The 21,964-nt window shown below is 43.0% G+C and overlaps 1 protein-coding gene across 12 annotated transcripts in view; it reads left to right on the forward strand.

Annotated features, from left to right (window-relative positions):
- Window positions 1-21,964, forward strand: part of FAT3 (FAT atypical cadherin 3) — a 550,618-nt gene that overhangs the window by 450,424 nt on the left and 78,230 nt on the right. For all 12 annotated transcript variants that reach the window (XM_039325844.1, XM_039325847.1, XM_039325850.1 and 9 more), the window contains 2 exons: window positions 2,633-2,847; window positions 3,913-4,050. In XM_039325844.1, the coding sequence (XP_039181778.1) occupies window positions 2,633-2,847; window positions 3,913-4,050 (353 nt within the window). The remainder of the gene's footprint in view (window positions 1-2,632; window positions 2,848-3,912; window positions 4,051-21,964) is intronic.

Below are 21,964 nucleotides of genomic sequence, written 5' to 3' on the forward strand. Positions count from 1 at the left end.
GAAGGTAAATCAATTAAAAATAGTGACATTTAATTACCAATGAGGCATTTATTATGTGTTAATGAATGACAGCTTCCCTATCAACAAATCAGCAGTAGGCATGAAAGACTCAGACTCAAAGCAATCCTGTAATTATGTAGAATATCTGATGAATTTATTACTGTAATTTTTTTTTAAAAAAAAATCTTATCCCCAAACCTAGTGGTGATGGATGTTTTATGCCAATGCTTATTCATGCTGACAAATGTACAGTATCTTTTCCCCTGAAGTTGGAAAGAACTGCACCTGCATTTCCCAGGGCAAATGGTTGAAGAGAAATAAGAATTTTGGTCAATAGTCTGAAATCAAGGGCAACCTTCGGTGGTTGATATGAAGATAGGAAGATAGTGGATGGCTGAACTAGATAGTCTTTGGAGGCCTTTTTGTTTTTTCAAATTGAATTTTCAAATTCAAATCATAAGGCAGTGGTGGCAAACCTATGGCATGGGTGCCAGAGGCGGCACTCGGAGCCCTCTCTGTGGGCACAGGTGCCGTTGCCCCAGCCTTGCCTCTCCCCGCAACCCCCTCCTCTCCAGCAGCTCCCCTGAAGGAGAGTCGCCCTCGAGCGTGACCCACACAGAGCAGCGCAGCCAAGGACATGGCAGCCAGGCAGCGTAGACAAGACTCTGCCCTCACACCCCATCATGCAGTTGATGCTGCAGGGCGCGGACAGAGGGTGGTGGCCGCCATAGCGCTGCTGGGCTGCCTGGGTGATCTGCGGCGGGCCCTGGAGGCGGTGAGTGGTCCTGTGGGCAGGCGGGGCGAGGGATGGGGGAGCAGAGCGGGGGTGGAGCAGGGGTGGGGCCAGTTTTTGGGCACTCGGTCTCTAAAAGGTTCGCCATCACTGCCATAAGGGGTAGGGCACTTTTGGGAACACGTCTGGAAGGTGATGCTCTCACTGCCAGTTCACAAACTATCCACATACCAGAAGTACACTATTTATTTATTTATTTATTTTATGAGACTTATATACCGCTTTAAGTACAAGCACTCTCTAAGCGGTGTACACCAGTAAGCAATGTGTGTGTGTGTGTGTGTGTGTGTGTGTATATATATATATATATATATATATATATATATATATATATATATATATTTACATTGCCCCCAACAATCTGGGTCCTCATTTTACCTACCCCGGAAGGATAGAAGGCTGAGTCAACCTTGAGCCGGTGAGATTTGAACCGCTGACCTGCTGAACACAGTCAACTAAAGTGGCTTGCAGTACTGCACTCTAACTGCTGCGCCACCTCGGCTCATGCGCCACCTCGGCTCAATGCGCACTACTGCATTGAGATTATTCTATTCTTAACTTAGCTCTCCAAAGATACTGTCTACTAGCTCAGCTTATCTTTGTCTTATCTTGGTCTGTTGTTTTTTTTTTGTTTGTTTTTTTGAAGTGCTGTCTTCTAAAATCATACTAGAGTTTTGGATACCAGCCATTTTTATTTTCCAAGAATACATCCTGGAAGTGAAGTTGAAGCTAGAGACTTGTGCTTTGCCGTATATCAGCTTCCAGTTTTTAATTTTCAGTGAAAGTAGAAAAAAGATGTCAGCTGAGAGAGTGTTCACAACACATGGAAGACTTATCCATAATTTCAACTGGGAGACTGTGAGCATCTTCAACCAAGCCAAGTCCAAAAATGCTAGAGAATTCCTGGAAGCCTGGCACTCAGACAAATTGGCCATCAACAGGCACATAGAGATAAATGACATCTGCATAGCATTCAGAAAAGACAAAAAGAGAAACTAAATTTCCCAGGACAAATGGTTGGAATAAAATAGGACTTTTAGCCAACAGTCTGAAATCAAGGCAATCAGCACCCAGGTGAACAGAGATTAACACCAAGACCAACATGACCAACAATCAACAAGTAAACAATAACCCAATTAAGGAACTACCAATTCAGACAAGCAATCTAACAATAAACAATAGCTTCATCAAGGAACCACCAAGACCACTCCCACCAATACTGACAGGACAAACGACAGGGGTCTTCAAACTTGGCGCTTTTATGACTTGTGGACTTCAACTCCCAGAATTCCTCAGTCAGGCACGCTGGCTGAGGAATTCTGGGAGTTGAAGTCCACAAGTCATAAAAGGGCCAGGTTTGAAGACCCTTGCACTAATATATAAAGTGAGAACCAACTCCACATCCTACTAACACTGGTGATGTTAACCTACTGTAGTTTGGTAATGAAACATCTGCAAGAAAATAACCAAGCTCAGCCCCAAGGATCCCACAGAATCTAAATATTTGTTTGAAATTGAAAAGATAGGGATCAAATACCAATAACACCTAAGGAATTATGTCTCTATGACAATTGAATTTCCAATTCAAATATTTCTCTGCTTTAATAAAAGGAATCCAGTGACTTTTGCATTGATTCAGATATTTTCTTTCATTTTTACCTGCTTTGCTACTTCCAACATGAAACGTGTATCGGAAGTGGCTTTACTATGTAATCTATGTTGTCACTGTTTGCTTTGTGTTTTTCTGCTGTCACTGAAGTTACTTGTATTTGCTTTCAAAGAAGAGTTTATGACTTTAGGGTTGCATATGATATTCATATCTTGTCTTCTCTCTCCAAGGGTCCATATCTGTAATTGAAGCCTTGGACTTTGAAATGTGTAAGGACTTCTTCCTTGTCATTGAAGCTAAAGATGGGGGCAGCCCAGCTCTGAGTGCCGTGACAACAGTGAATATAAATGTGACGGATGTTAATGATAATCCACCAAGGTTTAGCCAAGATGTCTATAGTGCGGTCATCAGTGAAGACGCATCAGTTGGGGACTCATTAATAATGGTGAGTTCTGAGGTTTTCTACCCGTATCACCAGGGTAAATGGCTAATTGTAAGTGAATTCAGGATGCACTTTCTTAGTGATAACAGATGTTGATAATTTTGAAAATGCTGTATAGCAAGTCTAGGAAAGGTTTATGCATATAGCATAGTTAGGAGAAACGTGGGTGGATATCTAGGGCTTCATTACAGTCTAGTGCATAGATAGATAGATAGATAGATAGATAGATAGATAGATAGATAGATAGATAGATAGATAGATAGATAGATAGATAGATAGATAGATAGCTAACTAGCTGTCTGGCTAACAATACAGACAGACAGACAGAGGTAGGATATATAAGGAGAGAGACATGGGGAGATAGAAAGGGAGGTAAATAGGGAGATATTTGCTTTTTAAAATTTATCTTGGCGACTTTTTGAGCTGACAGTCTAGTACGGAGCTAGATAGATAGCTAACTAGCTGGCTGGCTAACAATAGAGATAGATAGATAGATAGATAGATAGATAGATAGATAGATAGATAGATAGATAGATAGATGGATGGATGGATGGATGGATGGATGGATGGATGGATGGATGGATGGATGGATGGATGGATGGATGGATGGATGGACGGAGGGAGGGAGGGAGGGAGGGAGGTAGATGAATAGGTTGGGAGAAATTTCTTGACTGGCAAACTTAAAATTAAATGTTATTCAGAAAATTTTTACAGGAACAATATATTTTTTGAAAGTTTTGTTAAAATGCAGCTTACATCAACCCAATTTATTACTGTGCTAAGCCATAATGTAGTTTCTTTAGTTTGCTTATAGCATGCTAGGATACACAATCAAGCCAATTATAAATCATGATAAAGCAAATCATGGATGTGTGAAGCAAGTCTTCAAATTGCAAGATGATGATTGAATTAATTTCCCAAACTTGAGAATAACTCCCCAGTCAATTTTCCCCATATGGACGTTTTTGGTCTAGCATGCAGTTAATCGTGGAACTTTATTTGGGTGAGGCCCTGATTGGTCATTGTCATTGTTCTCCCTCCTGTTTATAATTCTTCGTTTTTCCAAAGTTGATAGCCGAAGATGTGGACAGTCCTCCCAATGGACAGGTATCTTTCTCCATTATCAGCGGAGATCAAAATAATGAATTTTCAATTGATCCTGGCTTGGGACTGATTAAAGTTAAAAACAGATTGGACCGAGAACGGGTAAGGTCAACCAGTTTCATATTTTCTCCATTGCTTTCTTCATGCAGCTAGTATTAATAATTGATAAATACCTACGGATTTATGTTATAGAAGTAAAAAAAATTATTTCGCAGGATTATTCTTTGTCATTTTCCTAAGCAGGCATTGCCATAGCACGGGAATAATGCTAGAAGAAGAAGATTCTTTGGCATTTTCCCATTGCTTTTCTGTTTAAACACCCTCCTTTCCCAGTATCCTAATCCCAGTTTGTAGTATTTGCTACATTTCTGACATCATGATTGTAGAAGCTTAGAGTTCCTATTTTTTCAGAAAAAATACAAATTAAATAAGAGAGAGAGAGGGAGAGGGAGAGAGAGAGATACAGGACAGACTAAAATAAACATGCAGTTTTCCTGTGAGGTGCTTTCTTTCTAAAAATTAGTACAGTTCATATGATATAGGAGTGAAGGTGTATTGAACCAAAACTGAGATGCCTCAAGTTCAAGCCATCTACAAAAATTCACTGGGTGATTTTAGGCCAATATATCTTAGTTCAATCTACCTTGCATAATTTTTGTGAGGATAAAATATATGAATATGTAAACTACCTTGAGATTCTGAAGAATAGGTGGAACATAGATCTAAGGATGGGATGGGATAGAATAGAATAGAATAGAATAGAATAGAATAGAATAGAATAGAATAGAATATTCTGTATTGGCAAAATGTGATATAAAAATAGCACAAGTGTGTTATAAACATATCACAAGATATAAACAATATATTCTGGGAGTGCAAGTTCTATTGATATAACCCATTTTCACTATTAGATTTTCTGCAACCCTAGTTATTGCATGTTTCACATTTACTTTGTGAATGGATTAGTTTGTATACATTGCTGACTGAGGACCTCAAGGAAATTAGCTGAAGCCAAATACAGTGAATGGATGAGGCAGGCAGGCAAAGATAATCAGGACCTTGGAGAGCTCAATGCATGGAAGGCAGGCTGGGATAACTGTCCACTCAACATGAACATGACTTTCCTTCCAGCACTCAGCTAAGCTCATACTAACTAAGACTTTATTTAATAAAGCTAAAAAGCCAGTAATTCCTTAGCTCCAATCCAATTTTAGATTGCTGAATTTTAGATTGAAAGAGCTCATTACCCTTTCTAAGGCCTGGATAGCTGGGAAATTGCAGGGACTAAAGAAAGATGTTGGAAGACAAATCCAAACCGTAAAATCATTGTAATGGATACCATAGTAGGGTAACCTGGAGTTCAACGTCTTTGGTAGGGATTGACACTAGAGAAGACCAGATCCCAAAGACTTCCAAGTCCCTTAAACTCCAGAATGTACAGGTGGTCCTCGGCGTATGACCACAACTGAGCCCAACATTTCCATTGCTAAGTGAGACTGTTGTTAATGGAGCTTTGCCCCATTTTTCTTGCCACAATTGTGAAGCAAATCACTGCAAGTTGTTAAGTCCATACATAACATGGTTATTAAGTGAATCTGTCTACCCTATTGACTTTGCTTGTCAGAACGACCTCAGGGCACTAGAGCCATAACAAATATGAGCCAGTTGCCAAGCATCTGGATTTTGATCACATGACCCTGGGAATGCTGCAATGGTCATAAGTGTGAAAAATGTTCATAAGTTACTTTGTTCAGTGCCGTTGTAACTTTGAAGAGTCATTAAACAAATGGTTGTAAGTCAAGGACTATCTTTCTAGAGGAGCTGGCTATTTGGGGAGTAACACTAAACTACGGTTTATTGCTATGGGAACAGTCTCCAATACCTCTTGGCTCTTCTTTCCTCTATTGCAGCTTCAGGTAAGACAAAGAAGGGTCTTCCCTCTCCTTGCAATTATTTCAGAGCAAAAAAGTTATTAGAAGTAATTTAAGGCAGGGGTGAAGCTTCCCAAATTGCACCAGTGAATATCAGGAGTAGAACACTAAATTTTGGTGGATGGGGTTTGCTACTGATTGCCCAGCGGGAAATCCTGGAAAGCGTACACATTAAACCTACAGTTGATGTAACATCCTTTTGGAAGTCACCATCCTTCTCCAAGCATTCCCCCAAACAAGCCTAAATTTCTGAATTAAACATTTCAGCTTTGCTGAAATGATTGTGTTGTTATCCTATTCCCTGCTATCTTTAAAACCTGCAATTCCAACTGCAAAATAGTATTTGTTTCTTCGTTTAGGGCAGTGTTTTTCAACCTTGACAATTTTAAGGCATGTGGACTTCAACTCCCAGAATTCCACAGCCAGCATTGCTGTTGTGGAATTCTGGGAGTTGAAGTCCACATGCCTTAAAATGGTCAAGGTTGGGAAACACTGGTTTAGGGAAACAAGCTGGTACTGTAAACCAGGAATCAAAGTTCTATGCCTCTTTGGCCTCATTCTAAATGTTCTCTAAGAGCTACCGGTTTATAATTTTAAGCATGATGTCAGTTTAGTTTGGCAGCCTACTCAGTAGCATGCCAGAGAGCCATGTGGAAAAAGTAGAGAAAAAAGAGGGAGGATGGAAGAGGAATGGCTGCTACTAATTTTAAACTAGTATTCATAATTGTCCCACCTTCAGCTGCTATCACCTTCACTTGGATCTGCATGCCAAACTGCCAGATGGTTCTAAAAAATGTGTTAGCCACCAATAAGTTACAGCTCCACTCTAAATCAGTGTAACACTGTAATTTATCTGAGTTGAGGCAAGAAGTTTAAGAAGACCAAAAGGTTCCAGGTTTATCTGAGTGTTGGAGGAAGACCACGATTATGCAAACTGAATGTCCAAGACAGCAAACTGATCTAGCTGCAAAACACCAGATAAGCACCAGATGGTGCCAAAGAGGTACTAAAATCTATATCCTGCAATGTACAGTGGGGAGGCCTTTGGTTGCGTCCATCCCTAATTTGACAGTCCTAATGCAATAGACATTAGCATACAGTTAACATAGATGCAGGACTACGGTATTGTGCCAAAATGAAGTTTATTGCTGCATAAAGTCCATTTCATCCCCTAATTCATCTGCATTGTTGATCGCGCCAAATAAGCCTCCTTGAAGAACAAATCTTCCAACCACACAATGCCAACATGATGTGGAAAACCAGACTAAAATCATCAGAAAAGGATATCACTTTTTTTCACAGAACTGAATCTTGCCAGGGAAAAGGGTAGGTAGTTCTCGACATGACCACAGTTGACTCCAAACGTTCTGTTGGTAAGCAAAACAATGATTAGGGGGCTGGACTAGAAGACCTCCAAGGTCCCTTCCAGCTCTATTCTATTCTATTCTATTCTATTCTATTCTATTCTATTCTATTCTATTCTATCCTACCGTACCCTACCCTACCCTACCCTACCCTACTCTACTCTACTCTACTCTATTCTATTCTACTATATTCCATTCTATTCCATATTCTGTTCCATTCCCTATTCTATTCTATTCTATCCTACCCTATCCTACTCTACTCTACTCTACTCTATTCTATTCTATTCTATTCTATTCTATTCTATTCTATTCTACTGTATTCCATTCTATTCCATTCCATATTCTGTTCCACTCCCTATTCTATTCTATTCTATTCTATCCTATCCTATCCTATCCTATCCTATCCTATCCTATCTTACCCTACCCTACCCTACCCTACCCTACCCTGTTCCGTTCTGTTCTGTTCTACTGTATTCTATTCTGTTCTATTCTACTGTATTCTGTTCTGTTCTATTGTATTCTATTCTATTCTGCTGTATTCTAATCTAGTCTACTCTACTCTATTCTATTCTATTTGTTTAGCCCCATCTTACGACTTTTCTTGGCACAGTTGTTAAGTGAATCCCTGCAGTTGTTAAGTTAGTAACATGGTTGTTGAGTGAATCTGGCTTCCCCATTGATTTTTCTTGTCAGAGGATCCAAAAGTTGACCACATGATCCTGAGACACTGCAGCCATCATAAATACATGTCAGTGTATTTATTGGACACTGTCCCAAAGGTGCTTTTTCAGAAGGCAGCTGGACTTTCTTGTTTTTTCTTTGAAGACGTTTCACTTCTCATCCAAGAAGCTTCTTCAGCTCTGACTGGATGGTAGAAGGAGTATAAATCCTTCCATTCCCCATCATCCAGTCAGAGTTGAAGAAGCTTCTTGGATGAGAAGCGAAACATCTTCAAAGAAAAAACAAGAAAGTCCAGTTGCCTCTTGAAAAAGCACCTTTGGGACAACAAGGGAATGGAATATAAATCCTGGATGACTGACTGAGAATCTCCACAGACGTTTATGGGAACTGCAACTGTCATAAATACATGTCAGTTGCCAAGCATCCAGATTTTGATCCCGTGACCCTGGGGATGCTGCAACGGTTGTAAGTGTGCAGAAGGGTCATAAGTCACTTTTTTTCAGTGTTGTGTGTAACTTGGTCACTAAACAAATGGTCGTAAATTGGGGATTATCTGTAAAGCTTCATTCTTGTAAGGACCCACCCCACTTTGCATCTTAAGAAGACAGAACTCTTGGAATAATTCTTCCAACAGGAATCCTTTATTAAGAAGAAGTGGTTGCAGGCGTGCTAGACAGGACTTGGGGTCCAAGCCCTCCCATTCAAGGTTTTAAGGGGTTCCCCAGTAGTCCCACCCAATCAACCCCCCTTCCAGTGATAGTTTCAGGTATCACAATTCCACCCCTTTTTTTCTTTCTTCCATCTGGATGGAGACTTCAGATAAACTACATGAAAGGCAGATACCCTTCTTTGTTATGGTAAGGTTCTTTGGTGCTAACGCTTTGTGGTTACAATAAACACACATTCAGCATTCAGCTCCTTAGAAGTATACTGAAGGAAGTGAGGGCCATAAAGCCCCTTTGTTCTCCCCCTTCTCTCCCTCTTATGGCAGAATCCAGAGAAGGCAGAATTGGAGTTTCTATATTTGATAATTAAAGATGAAATATAATTGGATTCTGACATCCGGCCCCTCTTAAAAATAAGAGAGATCCACCTGAAAGAAAACACAACAAGTATAAAATTTAGTCAGGCTTGTTAGGATACTCTGTGTGAAACTTCTTCAATAGCTTCGGGGCTCTGACATGACGTTTATGGACCCACTCGTTTTGTGAGGGAGGGAGGTGTTTCCAGGCAACTAGGTATTGAGTTGCTCCATGATATCTCCTAGAATCAAGGATTTCCTTTATTTCAAAGTGTTGTTCACCCTCCACCATGAGTGGAGGTGGTGGTGGGGGGATTTTTGGCCGTAGAGGTGACTGATGCTCTCTTTTCAGCAAGCTGCAATGAAAAATTGGGTGTATTTGCCTGAGATTTTTGGGTAATTCTAATTCTACTGTTACTGGATTTATGATTCTTTTAATTGGAAAAGGTCCTATATATTTTGGTCCAAGTTTTTTACAGGGCTGTAGGGACTTTAGGTATTTTGTAGATAAGTACACCATTTCTCCTATAATGAATGGTGTAGGCTCAACCCTTTTTTTATCGGCTTGTGTTTTGTATGCCTGCCTAGCTTCATCTAGTGCTTTTCTGACTATTGGCCAGGTGTTCTGTAGTTTCTCCATCCATTCTTTCAGCGAAGGGATCGTTGGTTCGTTTGGGGTTAATTCTGGCATGGGGTTGAAACTTTGACCGGTGGCTATTTGAAAAGGAGTGTAACCTGTGCTGGAGTGGACTGCATTATTGTAGGCAACTTCTGCAAAGGGGAGTAAGTCCGCCCACTCGGTCTGCTGGAAACTAAGAAAACATCTTAAATATTGCTTAAGTACTGAGTTCATTTTTTCAGCCCCCCCATTTCCTTGAGGGTGGTGGCTAGATGTCAGTCCCTGAGTGGTTCCTAAGAGGGATAAAAATTCCTTCCAAAATGCAGACGTAAATTGCACCCCCCGGTCAGAGATGATGCGTTGGGGTGCCCCATGCAATCTGTAAATGTGTTGGATGAAAAGTTTTGCTAAGGCTTTTGCAGTGGGAATCTTTTGGCAAGGGATAAAATGCACCTGTTTGGAAAACAAGTCCGTGACCGTCCAAACCACAGTATTCCCATTGCTTTCTGGCAATTCCACTATAAAATCCATGGCTATTTCTCTCCAGGGGGCTGAGGGACTTGCCACTGTTTGCAATAGTCCTGGCAATTTCCCTTGCAACCTCTTTGCCGTGGCACATTTGGGACAACTGGCTATATAACTTTCAATGTCCTTTTTCATGGATGGCCACCAAAATTGCCGTTTAATTAAGTGTAAAGTTTTTACAAATCCAAAATGCCCTGCTGATTTTGTGTCATGGCAAAGCTGCATGAAAGTGACTCTTTGGATTGTTGGTATATATAACTTTTCCCCTACCCAAGGCAACCCGGCTCTCATTGTGCACACATTTTTGTTTTTCTGGAACCATCCATCTGTTTCCAAACTTTTTCTGAATTCAAGTCCAGTTTGGCTGTCCAGTTGTGGTTTTATTTTGGCTTGGGTTCTTGTGGTTACTGGTGCTGCCAGTTGTGACTCTGCCATTATTGGCCTAGAGTCTGTGGTTCGTGCGCTGTTATATTGGGGCATGCGAGATAGTGCATCTGCCAGGAAGTTCTTTCTTCCTGGTAAATGTTTGAGCTTAAATTGGAACTGGTGAAAATGCTGGGACCAGCGGGCTTGTTTGGGATTGAGTTTCCTGGAAGTGTTCAGGGCTTCTAAATTTTTGTGATCAGTCCACACCTGGAAGGGGATTTTGTTGCCTTCCAGGAACTGTCGCCACGTGAGTAATGCCCAACGTATCCCATAAGCCTCCTTCTCCCATACGGGCCAGCGCTGTTCTGTTTCCGTGAGTTTCTTGCATGTATATGCACCAGGTTGCAATACTGCATTGCATTTGTCAATGCTGCAAATACTGTATATTCTTGCTTTGACAATATGCAAAACTGTCTGGCATTTATTGGGTTAATACTTAGCTTAGACTGGGCGGGGGAAAAAAGCCCGGGAAAGAAAGAGGAAGTAAACGTTTGACCTTCTCACTAATTGGATAATGTGACCTGTGACTGCATGAGAAGGGAGGGGTTGAGCAAGGAAAGCTTGATGCCAGTGACAGGAAGTTCAGATTCTGGCATAACCAGTCCAACATGGTGACCGGCAAAATTTGTAGCTCTGCAAATAAAGACTTTAGGAAACATGCCTGAAAGTTCTTTGAAGTGCTTCATTAGTCGGAACATGTGACATCATGCCAGAATCTGAACTTTTTTCAAACGATCTACGTCCCGATCTATCAACAGCTGCTTCTATGCCTGGAAGGAGCTGGCAAAGTTTCGGGGGAGATCTCATCATGGAGAAAGAAAGATTGCCTGAAACCAGCCCCGTAGCTGCAGCAGTTTCCCCGGGGGGGAAAGCGACAGCCAGCAAGCTGGGGGAGAGAGAAATTTGGCAGATTTCCCAGCTGAGAGCGAAGACTTCAAAAGCAGCACAAACATGAATGATCACATAAAGCTAGTGAGAGAAGTGTTAAAGAAACTATTGAATGCCAAGCTTTATGTCAAATTGTCAAAATGTGAATTTCACCGAACCCAATTAGACTATCTTGGCTACCGAATTTCCAATGAGGGTATTGAAATGGATCTGGCCAAGGTAAAAACTATAATCGAATGGCAACCCCCAAGGACTCGCAAACAGCTCCAAAGCTTTCTGGGTTTTGCCAACTTTTATCGTCAATTCATCCCTTCTTTTGCCGAGATTGCCCTTCCTCTTACAGAACTACTCAAAACAGGCAAAGGAGGAGGGAAGCCATGACCGGGCCAACCACTAGCATGGACAATGAGCTGTCAAACAGCTTTTGAGAATTTAAAGAGACTATTTGCCGCTGAACCGGTTCTAAAGCACCCCTGCCCAGGGGACCCCTTTGTGATTCAAGCCGACGCCAGCGATGTGGCGGTTGGAGCAGTGTTACTTCAAAAGAACAAAAATGGGATCCTGCAACCCTGTGCCTACACCTCTAAGAAATTCACTGAGAGCGAGCGAAGATGGGCAATCTGGGAAAAAGAGGCCTTCGCAATTAGGTGGGCGCTATTGAACTGGCGACACTATCTAGAAGGGAGCAAGGTGCCATTTGAGGTATGGACTGATCACAAGAACCTAGAGGCACTGAAAACTCCTCGCAAATTGTCACCAAAGCAAGTACGGTGGGCACAGTACTTTAACCGCTTCAACTTCACTCTAAAGTACATACCAGGAGGAAAGAACTTTCTAGCTGATGCGCTATCCCGGTTACCCCAGTACAAAAGTGAGAGAGCAGGTTAACGAGGCAATTATTCCCAATCCACAAACTGTCACTCAACTTACACCTCGCAGGGTCCCCAATCCGGATGACCCTGGAGTGAAGAAAATAAAACGAGAGCTCCTCACTGACCAATGGTTCAAAGATAATCAAGCGTCCCTAACATGCAGGGATGGCTTGGCTTACAAAGGGGGGAAGTTATATTTGCCAGAAGCGCTCCGTCTAAATGCTCTCAAACACAGCCACAATGTAAAGCAGGCTGGACACTTTGGATATTTGAAAACCCTACACCTCACCCGCCGGCAATTTTGGTGGCCGGGGCTGAAAAAGGATGTGGAAGACTTTGTAAAAAGTTGTACTGTATGTGCCACAACGAAAAGAATCCCAGGAAAAACTCCTGGGCTACTGCAACCCGTGACAGACCCTTCTCAACCTTGGGAAGAAATAGCTATGGACCTTATAGTGGACCTACCTGAAAGTAGGGGAAATTACAGTACTTGGTACAATGGAAGGGATACCCATTGTCTGAAGCCACCTGGGTGAAATCTAGTGAAGTGAACGCTGACAGATTGATCAAAAGGTTTCATGTGAAACACCCCAACAAACCGAAAGATAACCCTTAACATATGCTTTTGTTTACTTTACAGGTTCTGTCCTTCTTGTAAGGGGGGCTGGATGTCAATGCTGCAAATACTGTATATTCTTGCTTTGACAATATGCAAAACTGTCTGGCATTTATTGGGTTAATACTTAGCTTAGACTGGGCGGGGGAAAAAAGCCCGGGAAAGAAAGAGGAAGTAAACATTTGACCTTCTCACTAATTGGATAATGTGACCTGTGACTGCATGAGAAGGGAGGGGTTGAGCAAGGAAAGCTTGATGCCAGTGACAGGAAGTTCAGATTCTGGCATAACCAGTCCAACATGGTGACCGGCAAAATTTGTAGCTCTGCAAATAAAGACTTTAGGAAACATGCCTGAAAGTTCTTTGAAGTGCTTCATTAGTCGGAACATGTGACACTTGTAATAGCACAGCCCCCACTGCCACATCACTTGCATCTGCCTGTATTACGAAGGGCTTGTCCATGTCTGGGTGCCTTAGTATTGGTTCGGCAGAAAAAAGTCTCTTTAGTCTCTCAAACGCTGCTTGGCACTCCATTGTCCATGTTAGTGGCTGGCTAGGTTTTACTGAGGATGCTCCCTTCGTTTTTAGTAAGTTAGTGAGGGGCAAGGCTATCTGGGCAAATGAGGGGATGAATTGGCGGTAAAAGTTTGCAAAGCCCAGGAAACTTTGTAGTTGCTTTCTTGTGCGAGGTGGTGCCCAATCTAATACTGCTTTGACCTTCTCTGGGTCCATTTCAATGCCCTGTGGGGATATGCGATAGCCTAGGTAGTCTATCCTTTCCTGGTGGAATTCGCATTTTGAGAGTTTGGCATATAGGTGGGCGGCTCGCAGCTTCTTTAAAACCGCTCTGACAAGGTTACGTGTTCCTCTTTTGTTTCAGTAAAGATAAGAATGTCGTCCAAGTAAACAAGGACCCCCTTAAACAGGTGCTCCCTTAGAACGTCATTGATTAATTGCATAAAGACTGCAGGCCCCCCTTGTAATCCAAATGGCAAGACTTTGAATTGATAGCACCCCATGGGGCAGTTAAATGCAGTCTTCCATTCGTCCCCTTCCTTAATTCTCATGTGGTAGTAAGCTTCCCTTAGGTCTAGTTTAGAAAAAAATTTTCCCTTTCGATAGGTGTGACAGCATGTCTTTCATGAGGGGCAGAGAGTATAGGTTGCTTTCACTGATTGTATTCAGGGCCCTATAATCCACGCATAAACGTAAGGAGCCATCCTTCTTCTCTCTAAAAAGGACCGGGGCAGCCACTTTAGGCTTGGCTGGCTCAATGAAACCTCTCTCTAGGTTTTTTTTTATAAATCTTTCCATTTCCTCCTTCTCCTTTGGGCTCATGGAGTATAATCTGGGCTTCGGGAGTTTTGCCCCAGGCTTGAATTCAATGGTACAGTCTGTGGGTCGGTGGGGGGGAAGCTCATTCGCCCTCTCCTCACTGAAGACTTCAGCAAGGTCTCTATATTCCTCTTGTATTTCTGTTAATCTTTTTTCCTCTCCTATGGATGCTTTTTCTATTCTTGATTCTGGTAGACTCCCTTGGGGTTTTAAGTCCATAGGGTCCCCCTTCGGGAATTTGATTTCTGTCGTCCTCCAATTTACCCAGGGGTTCCATTTTTTCAACCATTCCATCCCTAGAATCATTGGGCATTCCATACCTGGGGTCACCACAAACGTTATGTCCTCTTCATGTTTGCCCAGGGAGAGGTGTATTGGTAGAGTGGCTAGGGTAGCTGGCACCCCCCCCCCTGCTATGGATCCATCTAACTGGCCAAATGAGATTGGTTGTTCCAGTCTCCTGGATGGGATGCCCAGATTCCCCACTAGTGTTGGGCTAATGAGGCAGCGGGTGCAGCAAGAGTCTATTAAGGCTTTCACCTTCACAGCTTCGGGCATGGGGGGGATTAATATAGTCACTGTTTTGAAGATGGGTGTGATGCATCCACTTACCAGGGGTTCGCCCTCCGAGCTGTCATCTGAGGCATCCACCGGCCCTGTGGTGTAGGCTGGAGTTCTTTCCCCTTGGTGAGCAGAAGTGGGGGGTTCTGCAATTTCCATCATTCTCATGGCCGTTTCTTTTGGCTTAGCTGAAGACTTTCCAGATTTGTTGATTGGGGATCTGTCTGGGTTGTGCTGGGGGGCCTTTGAGCGGCATTCTACAGCTCGATGCCCTTCTCTTCCGACTTGAAACACCCCATTTGCTTCTTGGCTGTAGCCGATGATTTCACCGGTTCGTGTGTCAGCTCAGGCGGGGGGCGGCTCCATTGTTTTCCTCGGCGGTGCCTCTTCAATATGTCGATCTCTGCTTCCTCTGCCAAGACGTACCATTCCTCAAGTCGGTGTGGGTCCCCTCGGGGCAGGCAAGCATCATATAGATCATAGTTTAGTCCGTCTTTGAAATGGCTAAGGAGGATGTCTTCTGGCCAATTCAGTTTGCTGGCAATGGCCCGGAATTCTTGTGTATATTCAGCCACCGGGCGTTTGCCTTGCCTCATCGTTTTTATCCTTTCACGGGCTTTGCGATCAGCCAGGGGGTCTTCAAATCGTCTTCTCAAAGAGGACATGAAACGGTTGAAGTTACTGAGTTCTGGGGCATTGGAGTCATGCAAGTTCACCACCCAATCTGCAGCCGGTCCATCCAGGGCAGATTGCACGATCCGGATGCGGGCTTTGTCGCTGGGAATGTCCTGCCCATATTCCTCCATGTAGCTGAGGACTTGGGTTAGGAAAAACCCCAAGTGTGTTGGCTCCCCTTTGAATTTCACCTCCAACGGTGGACGTCTTGGAATGGATCGGTGCCTCCGTTGTTGGTGGTAATGTCTTCCGTCCAGGTTGCCATCTGTGGTCCAGGTAGGGGGTGGGGGCTACTGGATCAGTAGCTGTCCCCGGGGTTGCAGGTTCCACGTCCCCCTCGGTGTTTCTTCCTTTGCGGCTCCAGGAGCTGGGGCGGCCGTAGGGCTCAGGATTCTCCTCTCCTAGGGAGCTGAGAGTTCTCTTCATCAGTCAATAGCTTTCTCTAGGATCCAGTCTGAGTACGGTGCCCAGCTTCCTCCCTCTTCACTTGCGTGCAGGATTTCTCCATCTCCTGCTTCCATTCTGGTTGCTTGGTCCCCCGTCTCAGGGTCACCTTTCTTGATTCCTTTCCCCACTCACTTTTCTTTCCAACGCCCATCGACCAGCGAGGCTTGTGGTCCTGTGTCTCCACCACTTCTTCTCCTGAGGAATCTGGCCTCTCGGATCCCAACATCTGGCAAGGTTCCAACTGGGTCAGCGGCTCTCTTTCCAGGGAGTTTTCCCCCTCTCTTGCTCCATTGTCTGACATGGTAAATTTTTGCAAAATCCCCCGGCAAGGGTCTCCCTTCCAGGTGGATTAATTTTGCAAGTCCTGTCTAATGTAAGGACCCACCCCACTTTGCATCTTAAGAAGACAGAACTCTTGGAATAATTCTTCCAACAGGAATCCTTTATTAAGAAGAAGTGGTTGCAGGCGTGCTAGACAGGACTTGGGGTCCAAGCCCTCCCATTCAAGGTTTTAAGGGGTTCCCCAGTAGTCCCACCCAATCAACCCCCCTTCCAGTGATAGTTTCAGGTATCACAATTCCACCCCCTTTTTTCTTTCTTCCGTCTGGATGGAGACTTCAGATAAACTATATGAAAGGCAGATACCCTTCTTTGTTATGGTAAGGTTCTTTGGTGCTAACGCTTTGAGGTTACAATAAACACACATTCAGCATTCAGCTCCTTAGAAGTATACTGAAGGAAGTGAGGGCCATAAAGCTCCTTTGTTCTCCCCCTTCTCTCCCTCTTATGGCAGAATCCAGAGAAGGCAGAATTGGGAGTTTCTATATTTGATAATTAAAGATGAAATATAATTGGATTCTGACAGTTCTCATAGAAGATGACATGTACACATCCAACTAATTGTCTTTCAAACAGCATAGAAGTGGTTCTTGATGATGGTATAGGGTTTCCTGTCTGAGCAAAGGGTTGGACTAGATGACCTCCAAAGTCTCTTCCAACTTTATTATGATTATGATGAAGATGATGAAGATAAAGTAATAATGGTGTTTATCAATTTACTCTGCAGTCCTGGCATGTCCATGTACTAATCCAGGCCAGCCATATTTAACATTTCAGAGATCCACCAAGTTCAGCTGGAGGCTATGTTTTCTTGAAAGAGGAAAAATATCTCCACTTGGGGGGAAAAAATGCTCTATTTGCCTCAAGGCTGCTTAATGCAAAAGAAAAAACATACTTCCCATATTAGTATCACAGCCAGCTGGAGCTATCAATATTTGACTCACCATTATAAATAGTTTGCCAGCAGCAGGCAGACAAAGCAGAGGGGTGGGTGGATCTGCTGCCATCTGTGGACTGTGGGAAAAATCTTGAGGAAGAATTAAGCAGTTGCACTGAAATTCAGTGAGATTTCAGCAAAACCTCCAACACAGAAGTCTGGCAGTTTGGAATGAAGCCTTGAATTTTACAAGCCCTAATTGCACACATCTCTGGATAAGTTGGGTGGCACATTAAATAAACACACACACGCATGCATACGTACATACATACATATATATGAATATAGATTCAAATGACCACCAACATGGGCAGCACATTTATACATCAGAATATAGATTCAAATGACAACCATTACAGAATTGCACACAACATCAGTGTGGCATCCCAATATTGCTTTAAGGTGATGTAAGATGCTCATAGCCCTGCATGTTCCAGAGCATATTTTTGCCTTAGAAATAGGTAGTTGGCCCATCATCCTGTACTCCACCCACACCGCTTCCCCCACTTGTCCATCATACATGTTTTACAAAAGTAAAGGTAGACCCCAACTTATAACCACAACTGGGATGAGAATTTCTGTTGCCAAGCACAGCAGTTGTTAAATGAGTTATGTCCAGTTTTACAGCCTTTTTTGCTACAGTTGTTAAGTGAATCACTGCGGTGGTTAACAATAATAATAATAACAACAATAATAATAATAATAACAGCAACAACAGTAATAGTAATAGTAATAAAAAATAAAGTTGGAAGGGACCCTGGAGCTATCTCGTCCAACCTCCTGCCCTATATTAGTGATGGCAAACCTTTTAGAGACTGAGTGCCCCAAAACTGGCCCCGCCCCTGCCCCACCCCATCCTGCCTGCCCGCAGGGCCACTCACCGCCTCCAGGGCCCATCGCAGATCGCCCAGGCAGCCCAACAGTGCCACGGTGGCCACGCCCTCTGTCCATGCCCCGCAGCATCAACTGTGCATGATGGGGCATGAGGGCAGAGTCTTGTCTACGCTGCCTGGCTGCCATGTCCTTGACTGCGCTGCTCCCCGTAGGCCACACTCAGAGGCGATTCTCCTCCAGGGAGGCTGTTGGTGAGGAGGGGGTCATGGGCGGAGGCAAGGCTGGGGCAACGGTATGTGTGCCCACAGAGGGCTCCGAGTGCCACCTCTGGCACCCGTGCCATAGGTTTGCCACCACTGCCCTATACCATTACAGACAAATGGTTGTCCAGTCTCTTCTTAAAAACCTCCAGTGTTGGAGCATTCACAGCTTTTGGAGGCAGGTTGTTCCACTGGTTAATTGTTCTAACTGTCAGGAAGTTTCTCCTTAATTCTAGGTTGCTTCTCCCTTTGATTAGTTTCCATCCGTTGCTTCTTGTCCTGCCTTCAGACACTTTGGAAAATAGCTTGACTCCCTCTTCTTTGTGGCAGCCCCTGAGATATTGGAACACTGCTGTCATGTCCCCCCTCTTCCTTCTCTTCCTTAAACTAGACATACCCAATTCCAGCAACTGTTCCTTAGAAGTTTTAGCCTCCAGTCCCCTGATCATCTTTGTTGCTCTTCTCTGCACTCTTTCTAGAGTCTCAACATCTTTTTTACATCGTGGTGACCAAAATTAAATGCACTATTCCAAGTGTGGCCTTACCAAGGCATTGTAAAATGGCATTAACACTTCATGTGATCTTGATTCTAATGAATCATGCGCTCGTTAAACAAATCCGACTTCCCCCATTTACTTCGCTTGTGGGAAGCTGACTGGGAAGGTTCACCAATGGCGATCACATGACCCTGAGACACTACAACCATCATAAATACATGTTGTTTGCCAACCACCCAAATTTTGATCTGTAACCATCGGGATGCTGCAGTGGGTCATAAGTGTGAGGACAGGTCATAAGTCACTTTTCCCAGTGCTGTTGTAACTTCAAATGGTTGCTAAACAAATGCTTGTAACTCAAAGACTACCTATAATTTCATCAAGTGTGTAATTGACTATTCTCAATAACTCTGTAGCTGCTACCTGCAGAAACCTGTGAACAGTTGAGGATGAACTTATATAGAATAGAATAGAGCTGGAAGGGACCTTGGATGTCTTCTAATCCAGCCCCCTATTCAAGCAGGAGGACCTATACCATCTCAGACAGGTGAATGTCTAGTCTCTTCTTAAAAATCTCCAGTGATGGAGCGCCCACAATTTCTGGAGGCAAGCTGTTCCACTGGTTGATTGCCCTCACTGTCAGGGAGTTTCTCCTTAATTCCAGGTTGCTTCTTTCATCAGCTTCCACCCGTTGTTTCTCGTCCTTCCCTCTGGTGCTCTGGTGAATAGTGACATAGAATAATGCAGGGTTGGGTAACCAATGCTTTTATAGAAACTGAAGCCAGTGGGGATACATCCCAATAAACAAAGTAAGCACCATTAATGTCTAGATTGTCTTCTTAAAGTCATATTAGGCAAGAAGTCTGCTTCTTGCCCAAAAGCTAGGACATCAGGGTGAAGATCTTCACATAGATTTATGTATATCAGGAGTTTACAATCATTAACCATATAAGGAGCATTACAATCATTATTTTATTCTGTTCTTTTTTCTTTCTTTCTTTCTTTTTTTTTGGCCTTTGAGTCAGTGTCAACTCCTGGCAACTGCAAGGTCAAATCCCTGTAGTTTTCTTGGCAAGATTTTTTTAGAAGTAGTTCGCCGTGACCTCTTTCCTAGGGTTGAGAGAGAGTGACTGGGCCAAAGTCACTCAGTTGGCTGGGCCTAAAGAAGGATTAGAAGTCATGGTCCACTGGTTTCTAGCCTGATGCCTTAACTACTACACCAAACTGGCACTTCTTCTTCTTCTTGTGCCATATCCGTTATTGGATGTTGGCGATCATGTTGGCGATCCTATTTTTATCAGCAGCAAAAAAGTGCTGCTGTGTTTTGTCCAAACCAGTCCTTTAGATTTTGAAGCCATGGTGTTCTTCTTCTGCCTGGACCTCGTTTGCCTTCAATCTTTCCCTGGAGGATTAAATGGAGTAAGCGATATTTTTCTGGGTGTCGCATCACATGTCCAAAATATTCTGACTTTTGTTTTTTAATTGTTTTGATGATTTCCCTTGGCTTTCCCAGGCGGCTTATCACCTCCTCATTTCTGATCTTGTCAACCCAGCTTATATGTAACAGCCTCCTGTAAATCCACATTTCAAATGCTTCTAGTCTCTTCAGGTGGCCTTCTGTCAGAGACCAACTCTCTACTCCATAAAGCAGGATAGAAAAAATATCTGACAAGCTGATTTTCAATCTTAGGCTTATATCGCGACTGCAGAAGACCTTTTTCATTTTGAAGAATGCTGTTTCAGCTTTCTCTATCTTTGTCTTTACTTCAGTGGTCATGTCCCAGCTTTCATGTAAATTAGAACCGAGGCACTATATCCATCTAATTAGTATCCTTAAATATAAGATTTTTTTTTTAAAAAAATGGTACACTTAACCTCTTACTTCTGCAATCCTTTCTTTTTTTCTGAATATTTACATATTTTAAATTTAGGAAACCAAGCATTCTGTTGGTATGAGATAGTTGTTGGGCACAGTAGATCACGGGGCTGGCTTAAGCCTGCAGCTATCACAGGAAACACCATAGCCATGGTGTGGTTTTTAGAAATAAATTTTGGAATCCATTCTTGTAATACAATTGATCGGGCTGCCTAAGTCTATATTTGATATCTGTGGATATCTGAAAGCATTTTTGTGGACAGATACTTCTGAAAACTATCATAGCTGATATTAAATTTCTTATGTAAGATGCTTAGATGTTTGTTTTTTAAGTACTCCATTATGTGCAGTTTGCATCATCTCTAGGAGCAATTTTAATAGACTGGAGCCATTATGTTTATGGATTTTTTTAAACTAAAAAAGTACTTGAGTCACATTGAAGCTGAAAATGCAGAAATGCCAGTATTCAGAAGCCAAATAGTACAGTCCAGACACTTGTATTAGACCACCTGGTACTCTTTGTTGAAAACTAGGGATGTCACAGCCTTTGCTTATAATGATTGAGGATGGTGGGAACAGAACCCAAAACACCTTGAGGCCATCAAATTCTTTCACTATATGAATTTTTCTAATAGAATCCTAGAGGAAGAAAGCAGATTATTCTCCTTCAGCCTGTTGAAGGTGTTTTCTGAGTTACATTCTTTGGTCAATCAGTCAGACTCCACATGTTCTGCATTATTTCAGTTTTTTCTACTGTCTAATTGATCATCTAGTTCAGGGGTAGGCAACCTTGGCTCTTTTATGACTTGTGGACTTCAACTCCCAGAATTCCTGAGCCAGCCATGGTGAGGGGAAAGGGAGAGGTTTCCAAGCTGAGCCATGCTGGCTCAGGAATTCTGGGAGTTGAAGTCCATGAGTCATAAAAGAGCCGAGGTTGCCTACCCCTGATCTAGTTGATAAAACCATGCTCTTTCAAACATCACAACTGCATGGCTGGGAAGATGAGAAGCGAATATAGAGGTGGTCCTTGGCTTATGACCAATCGCTTAGCAACTGTTCAAATTTACGATGGATCTACCTTGAGACTAGTTATAACCTGGATTTCAATGCTCACAGTTCCTCCTTTTTCATGGTCACATGACCGAACTTAGGATGCTCAGCAACAGGGCCACATTTATGACCACTTGCTTGTGGCCACGTGACCACGTTTTAACTACAGTTTTGCTGAAAACCAGAACTTCCTTAACCACCACCACAAAAAAGACCATCTTACAATTGTCACAACTTATGATTACGATGGGCAGGCGCCATT

Source organism: Crotalus tigris, unplaced genomic scaffold (assembly GCF_016545835.1).
Source record: "Crotalus tigris isolate CLP2741 ecotype Arizona unplaced genomic scaffold, ASM1654583v1 scf7180000024339.11422700, whole genome shotgun sequence".
NCBI classification, from domain to species: domain Eukaryota; kingdom Metazoa; phylum Chordata; class Lepidosauria; order Squamata; family Viperidae; genus Crotalus; species Crotalus tigris.